This window comes from Manis javanica, chromosome 7 (genome assembly GCF_040802235.1).
Source record: "Manis javanica isolate MJ-LG chromosome 7, MJ_LKY, whole genome shotgun sequence".
Taxonomy (NCBI): domain Eukaryota; kingdom Metazoa; phylum Chordata; class Mammalia; order Pholidota; family Manidae; genus Manis; species Manis javanica.
In genome coordinates, this window is record NC_133162.1 from 110,748,352 (window position 1) to 110,764,341 (window position 15,990).

General features: G+C 40.7%; 1 protein-coding gene across 6 annotated transcripts in view; it reads right to left on the reverse strand.

Moving 5' to 3' along the window:
- LRP1B (LDL receptor related protein 1B) overlaps positions 1-15,990 on the reverse strand; it is a 1,876,014-nt gene that overhangs the window by 671,117 nt on the left and 1,188,907 nt on the right. For all 6 annotated transcript variants that reach the window (XM_073241389.1, XM_073241391.1, XM_073241392.1 and 3 more), the window contains exon 22: positions 15,456-15,656. In XM_073241389.1, the coding sequence (XP_073097490.1) occupies positions 15,456-15,656 (201 nt within the window). The remainder of the gene's footprint in view (positions 1-15,455; positions 15,657-15,990) is intronic.

A 15,990-nucleotide genomic window follows, 5' to 3' on the forward strand; every position in this document is an offset into this window, starting at 1 on the left:
GACTCCCCTACATCCTCCACTTCCTGTTGTTAGTTCCCCTTCTAACCCTTTCAAATCACCATCAGCCCCCCCTCCCCCATACCAATGGGCAGGGGTTTCAGCTCCTCTCCCATATAAGGACTTAGGCTCTCCTATTGGTTGTCAACCTCAAGAGAATCCAGGGCTCCACCCACAGCCTGACCTAGGGCCATGTCATCTATTTCCTGTCATTGTTAATCCTGGAGGTAACCGCCCTGCCCCCTGGTACCCTTGGGAGCCAGGTGACTTTAAGGAGTTAAAGAAGGCTGTTCTTGAGGATGGCCCTAATGCTCCTTGGACTGAGACCATCCTCCAGGGACTTGCTCACCATCCGTGCACCGCCGCAGATTGGAGGGCTCTTGCCCGGGCGGTTCTCCCTGGCCCCCTTTATATTAAGTGGTGTGCTTTGTATAAAGAGGAATGGTAGCAACAAGCTGAGAGGAATCTGACATGGTCTTTTACATATATATGGATGATAGTATCTTGGGGACCACTTGTTCCCACAAATTAGATGACCTTTTTAAAAGGTGCCTTTCCCTGCTCAAAAACTACAACTTTCAAATTGCCCCAGATAAAGTTCAACCGATAGCCCCTTTTAAAATTTTGGGGACTACTTTAACATTAGATGTTGTTTCCCCTGTTAAGCCCCAGTTATCTATTCAGGACGCATATACACTACCACATCTCCAGAAACTGCTGGGGGAAATCAATTGGATGAGGCCCTAGATTCCTATAACCACAGCTGATCTTATCCCTCTTTTCGACCTGTTAAAAGGCCTTAACCTAGCCTCAACAGTGACTTTAACCCCTATACATAGAGACACATTGACAAAAGTTCAACATGCCATTGATAACGTTGCCTTAAAAAGATATAATCCACTCTTGCCACTAATCCTCTATATTATGGTGGGAGAGACCCTCCTCACTGCCCTTTTGGCTCAAGAGGGAGATCCCGTACATTGGATACATCTATCTGTGGGAGGGGCACCCCGAGTGTACTCTATAGTGGATCAAATGGCCGACTGCATTGTCAAGGGATGAGATCTTTCTGTCTGTCTTTTTGGGTGTGAACCCCACTCTTTGATCATCCCTTTTCAGGTCAATGATTTCTCGTGGCTAGAGAGAAATAATTCCAGATTGGCAATGGCCATGGAGGGCTTTCCAGGGATAGTGGACTGTCACTATGGTCCCTTAAGTGGATGAGTTCTTTTGGCCAGTTGGTGAGGCAGCCACCAAAAATGTTCCTCACTGAGGCAGACCCCTCTTTCCCCTCTGTTTTTACTGATGGGGGTAAACGGGGAGCCTGTATAGTAATGTTCCCCCCAGGCACAAGTGAGTGCCCTCCGGCCATAACCCTCTTTCATGAGGTACAGGGCTCCGCCCAGTTTAAAGAGCTTTATGCTGTTGTTTTAGCTCTTTCTGAGATCCAAAGCCCTCTTATCTGTTTTCTGATAGCCTTTACATTGTCAATCTACTGCCCAACCTTGTGGGCACACACATCAGACTTGACAATAATCCCATCACTCCTTTGATGATTCAAGCTCACAATTTGTTAAAACAGAGACTAGTTCCCCTTTTTGTACAACATTTAAAGGGACATCAAGACTTGTGAAGCTTTTTGTCAAGGGGCAATGCTCTTGCAGACCGACTAGCTTCAGCCTACACGGTACAGGAGGCCACCTCTTTTCATCAACTTACACACACTAATTGGAGGGGACTACACCATCAGTTCCCTCAAGTCCCCATCAGAGACTTAAAAAAGATCATTAGAACACATAAATCATGCCAGCCCTTTCTACAGGTTCCTTCGCCTCAAAAGGGCAGAGTGAACCCTTGAGGCTTGAGGCCCAATAACCTTTGGCAGATTGATGTCACACATTTTGCCCCTTTTGGGAAGCTTAGATACATATTTCTAACAGTTGATACCTTCTCCCATGCTTGTTGGACTACAGCCCATATGAGAGAAAAATCCAAACATGCCATAAGCCATTTTCTCCAGTGCTTTGCCATTCTTGGCTTGCCAGACCAAATCAAAACCAATAATGGTCCATGCTTTATCAGTAGGTCTTTTACTGAATTCTTGAGTAAATGGCAAATTTCTCATACCACTGGAATTCCTTATAACCCTGAAGGACAAGCATTTGTGGAAAAACACAATCATATCCTCAAATGTCAATTAATAAAACAAAAAGGGGGAACACTCCCCCCCCATGATCAACTAAAGATGGCATTATGTACTCTGAATATTTTAAATTTTGCCAAAGGCGAACACTTCTCACCTTTTCAAAAGCACTGGACAACAACCGTTACTTATCAGACGATTAGAGCCTGATGGAAGGACCCCCTTACTGGAGAATGGAGGGGCCCAGACCCCTTCATTACAGCTGGAATTGGATTCAGCTGTGTCTTTCCTACCAATGAAAAAAGGCTGATCTGGGTCCCCACAAGGGATCTCAAGTATTACCCCCCTATGGAGGGGGAGTTCACTGATGTTAATGATGACCCAGAAGGCCCCTCACCTCCTGAGGATATCTCTCTTCTCTCTCTCTTTCAGAGTCCACAATGAACCCAATGATGCTGGTCTTCCTGTTAATAGCGATGAATCTCCCATTAGCTAAGACAGGATTTGGAGATCCTGGTCAAGCAAGGGCCATACTACGAAAGACCACCAGAGACCCCTGCATGGCCTGCGTTTTCACCAAGACCCCTCCCCCCATGACCTGTTATACTTCTACCAAAACCTGCCCTAATGGGCAATGGGCAGCTACTCTTACAAAAGGGAGAGAAAATGGATGCCCTGGAAGGGTTCTCAATCACAAATGTTGACAAGGCCCCAAAGTATCCTCACCTGCCTCAGGGAAACCCCCCTCTAATTGTCCTTGCCCCACTTTTTAAGCCTCCATTCATGCTACATGCTATCAGGAGGTTAGCTCGTGCACTCACCGTAACAAAATATACTGGTATGCGATTCTGACAAAAGGCAAGGCTAAATATGCTGACTGTTGAAAGAATAGGGGACAGCAAGTCTGTTGGAATACATATGCCCCTATAGGCATCTCTGATGGGGGCAGAGTCCAAGATCAGGCTCGACAGCACAAAATTAAAAAACTGGTAGACAGGATGAAGACCAAAATCCCCCAATTTACCACCCTCTTAGCCTCCCAGAGATCAGAGGAGAATTGCTTCTTGGTCCTGAAACACAATCAATCATACAGGCTGCTTTTACCTTACTCAATAGAACCAATCCTGATTTAGCGAAGGATTGCTGGCTGTGCCTGAAGCTGGGACCATTATGGGCCAGTGCTCTTCTTGTTAACCTGTCACAGGCCGAGCCCCAGTGCCAGCTGTTACCCCCAAGTTCTAGAGTCTATCTAGACCCTCTTTCCCCTAAAGGCCCATGCTTCAAAGCTGACCCCAGTTCTGATAATACTAGTGAGACAGATGTGGGCCGACTCCACTATTCTTTTTGTCAGCAAAATATTACTGTGAATAATACCTTTCTCTGTCCCCCTAATGGAACAGTCTTCATTTGCGGGGAAGACGCGTTTAGCTTTCTCCTGACAAACTGGATGGGGCTTTGTGCTCCAGCTGTCATTTTCCCTAACATTGGGATAGTCCCTAATAATCAGAGCCTCACTATTCCTGCTTTAGACCACATCAGAGGTAAGTCAAAGAGAGCCATTCAGGTTATCCCCCTGCTTCTGGGCCTTGGGGTGGCACCGGGCCACAGGGGCAGCAGGATTGGGGACCTCTCTGCATTATTATAAAGCCCTTTCTCAACAGATGATTGATGGCATACAAGCTGCAGCCAGCACAATTCTTGACCTTCAAGCACAATTAGATTCCCTCACAGAAGTAGTCCTACAGAACCATAGGGGGCTTGACCTCCTCAGAGCTGAAAAGGGAGGCTTATGTCTCTTTTTACAAGAAGAATGCTGCGTCTATGCGAACCATTCCGGCATAGTCCAAAATAAGGTCGTACAACTTCAAGAAGATCTTGAGAGACACAGACATGAATTACAAGCCAATTTTCTTTAGACTGAGTTACATGGGTGGTCACCCTATCTTCTGCCTGTCCTTGGTCCTATCCTTCTTTGGCTCCTACTTTACACTTTTGGGCCCTGCCTTGTTAACAAGATTATCCAGTTTGTCAAAAAAAGAATTGAATCAATTCAGTTAATGAGCATGCAAGTACAATACCAGAGACTTGCCACAGAAGCCAGTGACCTCTACAGTCACTGTGAGCCTTATAATGAGGCCGTGCCCATTGATTCCCCCTGACTATCTCCCCGTGTGCCCATAATGGGTAAGATCTCCAAGGTGGAGACAACCTAAGACAGGCCTTGGAGGATGAGTAAGCTTGGGATGACCGAGGAGCTGCAAGGTACCCAGTGACGGGTAAGACCCCATAGGGGGACAACCTAAGATAGGGGCCTTGCCCGCCAGGACATCCCAGAGCATTTATAAAACAAAAAGGGGGAATTGTTGGGACCTTTTGCCTCTTTTAGGCTTGTAACCAAGAAAAGGCCGCAGGCTGGGGATTTCCACCCTCCCTCATTACATCCGCATTCGTGGTCCAACTGAATTACCGCGTGCATGCTATTGGCCCTAACTCCACCTCCCCACCTAACCTAAAACCTGCCTAAGACCCTAGTGACAGATGAGATAACCAATTCCCATTGGTTTCTGTTACTTCCTTATCTTCCCCTATATAACTAAGCCTCTGATGCAATAAAGCTGAGTTTTGCTGCGCCTCCAAGGCTAACACATCTCCTGGCTTGGTGTGGTTTTGTTTCCTCCGGATCTCTGGGGAGGGTGACCGAACCGTCGACACTTGCCCTCTCGCTCAGCCCCCGGGGATAACAGGCTGGTCCTGCTTGTCCCCCCCCCCCCACCTTCTTGTTGCTGAGGAGCAACACCAGACACAGTAAGAGACTTGAATAAACATGAGCAGTTCATAACAGCTCAATGCAGCCTCCCTAGTATAAGCCCACCACCCCTTAGTGTGCCTGCCTGAGAAAGCTCGGGCTGTAGGGGAATTTACTGTTTGTTCCAGCCAACCTTGTGATAAGCAGATAGGCCAGCTCCTGAAATGCACCCTAGAGCAGTACTTTAGATGTTTGCGATTGTAAATCTCCTCTCTTCACCTGTGAGATGTAAGCTTTCTACCTCTTCAACGGTCTTCTCAAGGACTGAGAGCCACCACTTTGAAATGTAAACATGCAAGGACTTAACTTTCTCATCCTTGCTCCCAGTCCTGTGGGCACCTTGCTCCGCCTTGCACCATTGCTACCAGTCATAAAGATAAGAGAAGTTCATTTCTTCTCTTGGATAAACACCAGTTTACAAACCCAAACGGCCTAATCACAGGGACCAACCCCCCTAAACACCACTTAGTGTCTTCCCTTTAGCACCCTCAAGTCTTTAAAAAGTTTCTAGTCTTTGTTCCTGTGAAGTTGATTTCACATTATGCTGGACAGTCTTTCCTACTACAATAGTTATTACTGAATGAAAGCCATCTTTAACACTTCAATGAGTTCCTAGCTTTATCTTTGATACACCCTTATAATAAGGATCTGCAGTTAACTCCATTCTTGAATGATTCATTCTTCTTCACATTTGTGTCTTAAGTGCATATCTCTTTCCTCTTGAAATTGTTTAAAAATCCCCCTGGAAAAAAGATATATTAACTAGGATTAAGGGAGTTACCATTTTGTGGTCTCTCTCTTTCTCTTTTAAACTTTATAGACTGGATTTATTTGAAGAAAACAAAACAAAACAACTCTCTACAAAAAGGATGGGATTTTTACATTTCAAGACATCTCCCAAGTATTAAGTCAACAGAATTACAAATCATTTTCATACAATATATTTTTGAATGATTTTTACATGTATTGAGTAGAACATGCATCAATCCTTGTTTCCATTTTAACAGAAGGCAAGGTAGTGAAGTGGGAAGAAAACAGCTGACTTGATACAACTATTTGGAAGGAGTAGACATGAAGAGAGCAAACCCTGAATGTTTATCATCTACAGTAAATGGTTTCAAAAAGACCTCTCAACTTCGAATATCTTTCTCTACAAGCCACTTCTTGGCTACTAGCCAATCCATGCCAGTTATTTAAAGTTACTTAATTTGGTATATCTTTAATGTTTACTGGGTAAATGATTCATTATGCCATGGCTGCACCACTCATCAACCAACACCCCTGCCTGGCTGGATAGGTTCTAACCTAGAACTGATGGCAGAAGGACTTGAAAACAAGAGACCAACTCAGCATTTCTCTGCAGGTACCAATAATGCCTTAAAAGATACTATCTACCAAGCCGATGGTACAAAGGTGCCCATCAAAGCAGGCAAGAAAAAGAGAAGCATACAAGGTGATGGGATACTTTGATTTTTTTTTTCATTGATCTAATTCTACCTCAGCTTCATCTCAAAAGTTGTGAGTTTTGAGTTCAATGCACTGCAGTGATACAATTCAGAGAAAAATGTATTTCTGGGCAGAGCAAAGATGGTGGCATGAGCAGAGCAGCTGAAATCTCCTCCCAAAACCACATATATTTTTGAAAATACAACAAAGACAACTCTTCCTAAAAGATAGACCAGAAGACACAGGACAACAGCCAGAATGCTTCCACACCTGCGAGAACCTAGTGCCTCACAAACGGGATAAGATACAAGTCATGGCCTGGTGGGACCTGAGCACCCCTCACCCCAGCTCCAGGTGGGAGGAGAGGAGTCGGAGCGGGGAGAGAGAGGGAGCCCAGGACTGCTAAATGCCCGGCTCCAGCCATCCACACCAGAGCACAGATACAGGGAGTGCGTGGGGTGTTGAAAACTAGGGAAACAGGACAGTAAGAATTGTGAGCAGGTTCCCACAGGCAGCGCCCCAGGGAAAAAGAAAAGCGAGTGCTTTTTGGAGGTCTTAAATGGACAGGGACCCCACAGCTAGATGGAAGCACCCCGGGACACTTAGCCTAGCAGCAGGGAGACCTGGGGAACACTAGGCACCCAAAACCCCTGGATAGCAGGGGAGCTCAGAGGCCCCTCACAGAGATAAACAGCCTCCCAACCGTTTCCCCTCTGATGCAGCTCTGCCATATTGGAGGTGCAGCCCGAGGCAGGACATGTCCACAGCAACAGCAGAGATAAACTCCATAGCAGCCAGGCAAGAATCAGAAGCCCCGTCTGCATGCAGCTGCCCAGCACAAGCCACTAGAGGTCACTGTTCTCCAAGGAGAGGAAGGCCACAAACCAACAAGAAGGGATGTTCTCCCAGCCGTCACTCGTGCCAGCTCTGCAAACTATCTCTGTCGCCATGAAAAAGCAGAATTTGAGGCAGACAAAGATCACAGAGACAATACCTGAGAAGCAGACAGACCTAAACAGTCTTCCTGAAAAAGAATTCAAAATAAAAATCATAAACATGCTGATGGAGATGCAGAGAAATATACAAGAGCTAAGGGATGATGTCTGGAGGGAGATTACAGAAGTGAAACAATTTTGGAAGCATTTATGAGCAGAATGGATAAGATGCAAGAGGCCATTGACGGAATTGAAACCAGAGAACAGGAATGCATAGAAAATGACACAGAGAGAGATGAAAGGATATCCAGGAATGAAACAATATTAAGAGAACTGTGTAACCAATCCAAAAGGAACAACATCCACATTATAGGGATACTAGAAGAAGAGAGAGAAAAAGGGATAGAAAGTGTCTTTGAAGAAATAATTGCTGAAAACTTCCCCAAACAGGGGGAGGAAATAATCGACCAGACCATGGAAGTACACAGAACTCCCAACAGAAAGGACCCAAGGAGGACAACACCAAGACACATAATAATTAAAATGGCAAAGATCAAGGACAAGGAAAGAGTTTTAAAGGCAGCTAGAGAGAAAAAGGTCACCTATAAAGGAAAACCCATCAGGCTATCATCAGACTTCTCAACAGAAACCTTACAGGCCAGAAGAGAATGGCATGATATATTTAATGTAATGAAAAAGAAGGGCCTTGACCCAAGGACACTGTATCCAGCACAATTATCATTTAAATATGAAAGAGGGATTAAATAATTCCCAGACAAGCAAAATTTGAAGGAATTTGCCTCCCACAGACCCCCTCTACAGGGTATTCTAGAGGGACTATTCTAGACGGGAGTACTCCTAAGACTAAACAGATGTCACCAGAGAAAATAAAATCACAGCAAAGAAAGCAGACCAAACAAATACTAACCAAAGGCAAAAAATAAAATCAACTACCCACAAAAAGCAGGTAAGGGAAAGATGAAAGAGCACAGAATAAAACAACCAACATGTAAAGAATGCAGGAGGATAAATAAAAAGGGAGAGAAGAAAAGAATCTCCAGACAGTGTATATAACAGCTCAACAAGTGAGCTAAGTTAGGCAGTAAGATACTAAAGAAGCTAACCTTGAACCTTTGGTAATCATGAATCTAAAGCCTGCAATGGCAATAAGTACATATCTTTCAATAGTCACCCTAAATGTAAATGGACTGAATGCACCAATCAAAAGACACAGAGTAACAGAATCGATAAAAAAGCAAGACCCATCCATATGCTGCTTAAAAGAGACTCACCTCAAATCCAAAGACATTTACAGACTTAAAGTAAAGGTATGGAAAAAGATATTTCAAGCAAACAACAGAGAGAAATGAATAGCGTAATGAATAGTGTAATGTCACAATTATCAAAACTGGAGAAAGAAGAACAAATGAGGCCTAAAGTCAGAAGAAGGAGGGACATAATAAAGATCAGAGAAGAAATAAACAAAATTGAGAAGAATAAAACAATAGAAAAAATCAATGAAAACAAAAGCTGGTTCTTTGAGAAAATAAACAAAACCTATAAGCATCTAGCCAAATTTACTAAGAGAAAAAGAGAATCAACACACATCAAAAGAATCAAAAGAATCAGAAATGAGAATGGAAAAATCACGACAGACTCCACAGAAATACAAAGAATTATGAAAGACTACTAGGAAAACATATAGGCTAACAAGCTGGAAAACCTAGAAGACATGGACAACTTCCTAGAAAAATACAACCTTCCAAGACTCCCCAAGGAAGAAACACAAAAGTTAAACAAACCAATTACCAGAAATAAATTGAAGCAGTAATCAAAAAACTACCCAAGAACAAAACCCCCGGACCAGATGGATTTACCTCAGAATTTTATCAGACATACAGAGAAGACATAATATCCATTCTCCTTAAAGATTTCCAAAAAATAGAAGAGGAGGGAATACTCCCAAACTCATTCTATGAAGCCAATATCACCCTAATACCAAAACCAGGAAAAGAACCCACCAAAAAAGAAAACTACGCACCAATATCCCTGATGAATGTAGATGCAAAAATACTAAATAAAATATTAGCAGACTGAATTCAAAAATATATCAAAAGGATCATACACCACGACCAAGTGGGATTCATCCCAGGGATGCAAGGATGGTACAACATTCGAAAATCCATCAACATCATGCACCACATCAACAAAAAGAAAGACAAAAAGCACATGATCATCTCCATAGATGCTGAAAAAGCATTCAACAAAATTCAACATCCATTCATGATAAAAACTCTCAGCAAAATGGGTATAGAGAGCAAGTACCTCAACATAATAAAGGCCATATATAATAAACCCACAGCTAACATCATACTGAACAGTGAGAAGTTGAAAGCTTTTCCTCTGAGATTGGAAACAAGACAGGGATGCCCACTCTCCCCACTGTTATTTAACATGGTACTGGTGGTCCTAGCCATGGCAATTAGACAAAACAAAGAAATACAAGGAATCCAGATTGGTAAAGAAGTTAAACTGTCACTATTTGCAGATGACATGATATTGTACATAAAAGACCCTAAAGACTCCACTCCAAAACTACTAGAACTGATATTGGAATACAGCACAGTGGCAGGATACAAAATTAACACAGAGAAATCTGTGGCTTTCCTATACACTAACAATGAACCTATAGAAAGAGAAATCAGGAAAACAATTCCATTCACCATTGCATCAAAAAGAATAAAATACCTAGGAATAAACCTAACCAAAGAAGTGAAAGATCTATACACTGAAAACTATAAGACACTCTTAAGAGAAATTAAAGAGGACACTAACAAATGGAAACTCATCCCATCATCTTGGCTAGGAAGAAGTAATATAGTCAAAATGGCCATCCTGCCCAAAGCAATATACAGATTTGATGCAATCCCTATCTAATTACCAGCAACATTCTTCAACGAACTGGAAAAAATAGTTCAAAAATTCATTTGGAAACACCAAAGATCCCAAATAGCCCAAGCAATCCTGAGAAAGAAGGATAAAGTAGGGGGGATCTCACTCCCTGACTTCAAGCTCTACTACAAAGCCATAGTAGTCAAGACAATTTGGTACTGGCACAAGAACAGAGCCACAGACCATTGGAACAGATTAGAGACTCCAGACATTAACCCAAACATATATGGTCAATTCATATTTGATAAAGGAGCCATGGACATACAATGGGGAAATGACAGCCTCTTCAACAGATGGTGCTGGCAAAACTGGACAGCTACATGTAAGAGAATGAATCTGGACCATTGTCTAACCCCATACACAAAAGTAAATTCGAAATGCATCAAAGACCTGAATGTGAGTCATGAAACCATAAAACTCTTAGAAAAAAACATAGGCAAAAATCTCTTGGACATAAATATTAGCGACTTCTTCATGAACATATCTCCCTGGGCAAGGAAAACAAAAGCAAAATGAACAAGTGGGACTATATCAAGCTGAAAAGCTTCTGTGCAGCAAAAGATACCATCAATAGAAGATAAGGTACCCTACAGTATGGGAGAATATATTCGTAAATGAGAGATCTGATAAAGGCTTGGCATACAAAATATATAAAGAACTCATGCACCTCAACAAACAAACAACAAAAATACAGTTAAAAAATGGGTAGAGGAACTGAACAGACAGTTCAGATGGCCAACAGACACATGAAAAGATGCTCCATATCGCTAGTTTTCAGAGAAATGCAAATTAAAACCACAATGAGATATCACCTTGTATCAGTAAGGATGGCTACCACCCAAAAGACAAACAACAAGAAATGGTGGCAAGGTTGTGGAGAAAGGGAAACCTCCTACACTGCTGGTAGGAATGTAAATTAGTTTAACCATTGTGGAAAGCAGTATAGAAATACCATTTGACCCAGGAATTCCACTTCTAGGAATTTACCCTAAGAATGCAGCACTCCAGTTTGAAGAAGACAGATGCACCCCTATGTTTATCACAGCACTATTTACAATAGCCAAGAAATGGAAGCAACCTACGTGTCCATCAGTAGATGAATGGATAAAGAAGATGAGGTACATGTACACAATGGAATATTATTCAACTATAAGAAGAAAACAAATCCTACCATTTGCAGCAACATGGATGGAGCTAGAGGGTATTATTCTCAGTGAAATAAACCAAGTGGAGAAAGACAAATACCAAATGATTTCACTCATCTGTGGAGTATTAAAACAAAGGAAAAACTGAAGGAACAACACAGCAGCAGAATCACAGAACCCAAGAAGGGACTAACAGTTACCAAAGGGAAAGAGACTGGGGAAAATGGGAGGGTAGGGAGAGGTAAGGGTGGGGAAGAAGAAAGGGGATATTATGATTAGCATGTATAATGTGTGGGGTGCGAGAAAAGGGGAGGGCTGTGCAACACAGAGAAGACAAGTAGTGATTCTACAACATTTTGCTATACTGATGGACAGTGACTGTAATGGGGTTTGTGGGGGGGACTTGGTGTAGGGGAGAGCCTAGTAAACATAATATTCTTCATGTAATTGTAGATTAATGATACCAAAAAAAAGGGGGATTACTCCCCGTTAGGATAAAATTAACTGCAATTCAATGATTAATGCATGCTTTACATATCCTTAATTCTGATCTTTTAAAGGGTGTCAGATGACCAGATATGGAAGTACATTTTTCTGATAATATTTCTTTCTCTTAGAAAAAAAAAGCAGTTCCTGTGTGGTGGTCTCCTATAGGTTCTTCACAATGGTATAAAGGTCATATCAAAGTGTGGGCAAAGGGTTTGTTTGTGTTTATACAGAGGATCAAAGCCTAATTTGGCTACCCAGAAAATGAATTAAGATACAATATGAAGAAGAACTTCCAACATCAACATCCCCTGGAAGAGTCATTCCAGAAGATGATCATCAAAAAACTTCAACAAAGATCCTCGCGCTGTTGCATTTGCAGCTGCATTCATCCCGCCGGTTCCTGGACTTGCCATTGGAATGAAGAAGGTGATATCTAAGCTGGCCTGTGCATACAGTAAAACAACAAATTTGACTGGATCTATACCACTGGAACTCAACCAAAATTAGGAGAAGTGCAATTTGCAGTGCTCCAAAATCATGCAACTATAGACTATCTACTGTTAAAAGAACATATGGGATGTGAACAGTTCCCAGGAATGTGTTGTTTTAACTTGTCTGATTTTTCTCAAACTATTCAAATTCAGTTAGACAATATACATCATATTATTGATAAGTTTTCACAAATGCCTAGGGTATCTAACTGGTTTCTTGGTTTCACTGGATATGGCTGATAATTGTAGGTCTGCTTTTGTTATGTATCTGTATTCCTATTCTGTTAATGTGTGTACAAAATTTAATTAGTAGTTTGTTAAAACCTATACATGCTTATGTTACTCTACAAGAAGTTATGTCAAAGAAATAATCAATCTTCCCATGTTTTCGTCCATCTGCTACTTCTATAGCTTTTCTTCTTCCTTCCTAATTACAGCCCTTCAGTAGAATTCATGCCTCATATAGAAAATTACCGAGTATCATAATTCTTTCAAATGGTAAAGATACCTCAAGACAAATGCTGGGCATAGAAGCCACAGGGCATAAATCTGCAAAGAAGTAAAAACCTAACCTTTTCAAAGAATATTGCTTCTCTCTCACTTAACGAGTTTACATTTCCCTGTATGGTCCCAGAAGATGACTGGTTAGCCAGATAGGGGTAAGATTCCTCAAGGGAGGAACAACCTAAGACAGGCACAGTCGCAGGGGGGGCCATCAGGTGAGAAATTGGGGATCAACAGAGGTGAGGCTTAGAACCTCACCCCCCCTGTTTTGAGAGAAATCTTCTGCATCCGTGGATGTTTTGTTGCCCTTGCTAGCTTGGATTAATACTTAGTCTATAGGCACAGACCTGATCATCTACATTTGCCCTCTTACAGCACTAAATTACGTTTTCTACCTTTATCTTGCATCTACCTACCACTTCAGCATTTTATTTAAAAAAATAAAAATAATAATAAAAAATAAGGGAGAAATGTGGGATTCACATATAAAGGAAGTATAAAAATCAAATGAATAATCATATCTGACTTGATTGTTTATAGTTCATGATGCATGATTAAAACCGAAAGTTTCTGTGATATGACTGTCCTTGCACTGTTCACCATGCAATAACTTATTCACCATGTAAGAACTTGTTCATTATGCTTCAGAATATTGGAGACTGTTGAGTATTAGGCTTGGGGTTAATTAATGATTGTGCATTGTGTCCCCTATGCAGAATGTTTTTGTTGTTAACAACCATTTGGTCAATAAATATGAGAGATGCCCTCTCAAAAAAAAAATGTATTTCTGTTTTCTCTGGTATTTCCACACCCAGCTTCACTGTAACCTCTTCTACTCTCTTTAATCCTTTGAAATGTTTGACTAAGTAAGTCCCCCCGCAGCATGAATAGAGTGTTGGTTTGGTAAGCAAGAAGTGATTTTTCAGTCTTGAAGCAGACAAAGAAATAAATACAGAAAAAAATCCCCTTTCCTCTGTTATTTTCCCAATTCAGAGAGCAGAGAATGGAAAAATAAGGCTGTATTTTCATTTCATTATCTTCATTTTTCTTAATGACTGCATTTTTTCTTCTTTATCTTTTATTACTTCATTTGTCTCCAAGGGTGAAGAAAAGGTGGAAAAGCAGTAATTTATTTCAATATCTATAGTGCATCAGACATTTGTACCATGATTTCCTAATAGATAACATCCTCTCCATTTTTGTAATGAGGTAACTGTGATTTAAAGAAATTACGCCACCTGCCTAGGTGACTTAATTGAAGTAATTAAAGCATAGAATTTAAACTTGTCAGTCTTGATTTTTTTCTAAATTATACACTTCCAATTTTAAGAGTATGGATAGTTCCCTTCTTTTAGAATTGCTCTTACAACCTTTGTGAGCATCTTCAACATTCTGTGACGCAAGATATATTTCCACTCCATTAGGGAGAAGAAACTGAGAGAAAAATACATGAATACAAATAAACTATGTCTCTCATCTTTTTTTGGTAAATTTTTTGTTCATAGCTTTTGTTTGATTGGTTTGCTTCAACATTCTTGCCTTTAATTTTAGCAATGAAGACCACTGCATTTACTGATTCAAGGTTATTTTATAGAATCACAGACTTTTTGGAGGAAAGAATGTTTTATTATATAAATTTTAAAAAAGATAAGTCTTTTTTTTTTGGTATTACTCAGTATGCCATTAATGCCCAGTTCAGATCAAAATATGATAACTTTAGACTTAAATGTAGTTGTCTTTCCATTTTCAGTCAGGCAGCTTCATCATTTCCTAAAGTCATTTTGTTACAGTCTCATTACTCTTATCATTGTGTAAACTCTTCTTCATTACTCTATTGAGGTCACCTTCAGTATTATCTAGAAAACATATTTTTAAAATCTTTTTGCTAAATCTCTGATCTGCTCACAGAAAAGGAAATGTAATTTTTTTCTATGTGCTGGTTGGCATAAGGAGATTGCTAATAGAAGTGAGTTCAAAGCTCAAAAGCTATCAGAAGGTAATTATTTTAACTAGATAAAGCATACTAAAGAAAGCTATTGTATGAGGACTAAAAACATCAGAGAAAATTATATACAATTAAGTAATATTCAGTTGGTCTCATAGTCTAGTTGCTTCCTTTCCTCTTTGTAAAAAGCGTTCTATTGTAATGGTTAGAAAGCATGACAAAGTCCATTGTGTGGTAGTTAACTCCTTCACATTGGTCAGAAATAACATGTTCTGCTCTGAGTGACTCACTGACAAAAAATCATCAGTTTAATCAGGGGAACAGCACTGACCATCCAGAGAGGGAAATGATGAACACAGCTATACAGTTACTGTTAGTTTGATACAGACTAGCTTTTTGCTGATTTATTTTCAGAAATTTCTGATCATATTTAATTTTTCATAAACTTACAGTGTTCAAAAAAATGTAGATAGGCTTCAATGCCAAAAGATACATTAAAAGGGAATGAATGGAAGGGACAAATGCTACTCTAATAAGTATCAGCAAGTGGACTAAAAGTTTCTAGTTTTAGAGAGAAGCAAACACAGTGAAATATGTAATACCGCAAAGATCGCCTTCATCAGATCCATCAGGACAATCCCTCCTCCCATTGCAGAGTTTCTCTGGCTGCAGGCAAGCTGAAGTGTCATTAGCACAAGGGTACTTGGGTGGTCCACACAAGAAACTGTCACAGTCATCTTCATCGGATTGATCTTCACAGTCAATATCTCCATCACAAACCCAGGCTTTGTTGATGCATCTCCCTTAAGAAAATAGAAACAACATGCATTTGATTTTTGTAATTAAGTCACTGTAATAATGAGTGGTCATTATTGTCTTCAGTCAGAAGCATAACTGCTTGCCATTAGCAAGAATTCTATTTGCTAATAGTTTGACAGTCTATTTTCATGACAGCATTTGAATAGTTCTGGTTGTTAAAGTGTTCCTAGCATTAAAGCTTTGATATTACCTTTAGTTCTAAGTTATTGTCTTACCCTATTTAAAAGGAAATTCTGTGACTGTTTGAAAGTTTCATTGAAATACTTCTAAAAGCAAACTTTAAAGATGAATTTATATATAAGTCTGTGTCAGAGCTCT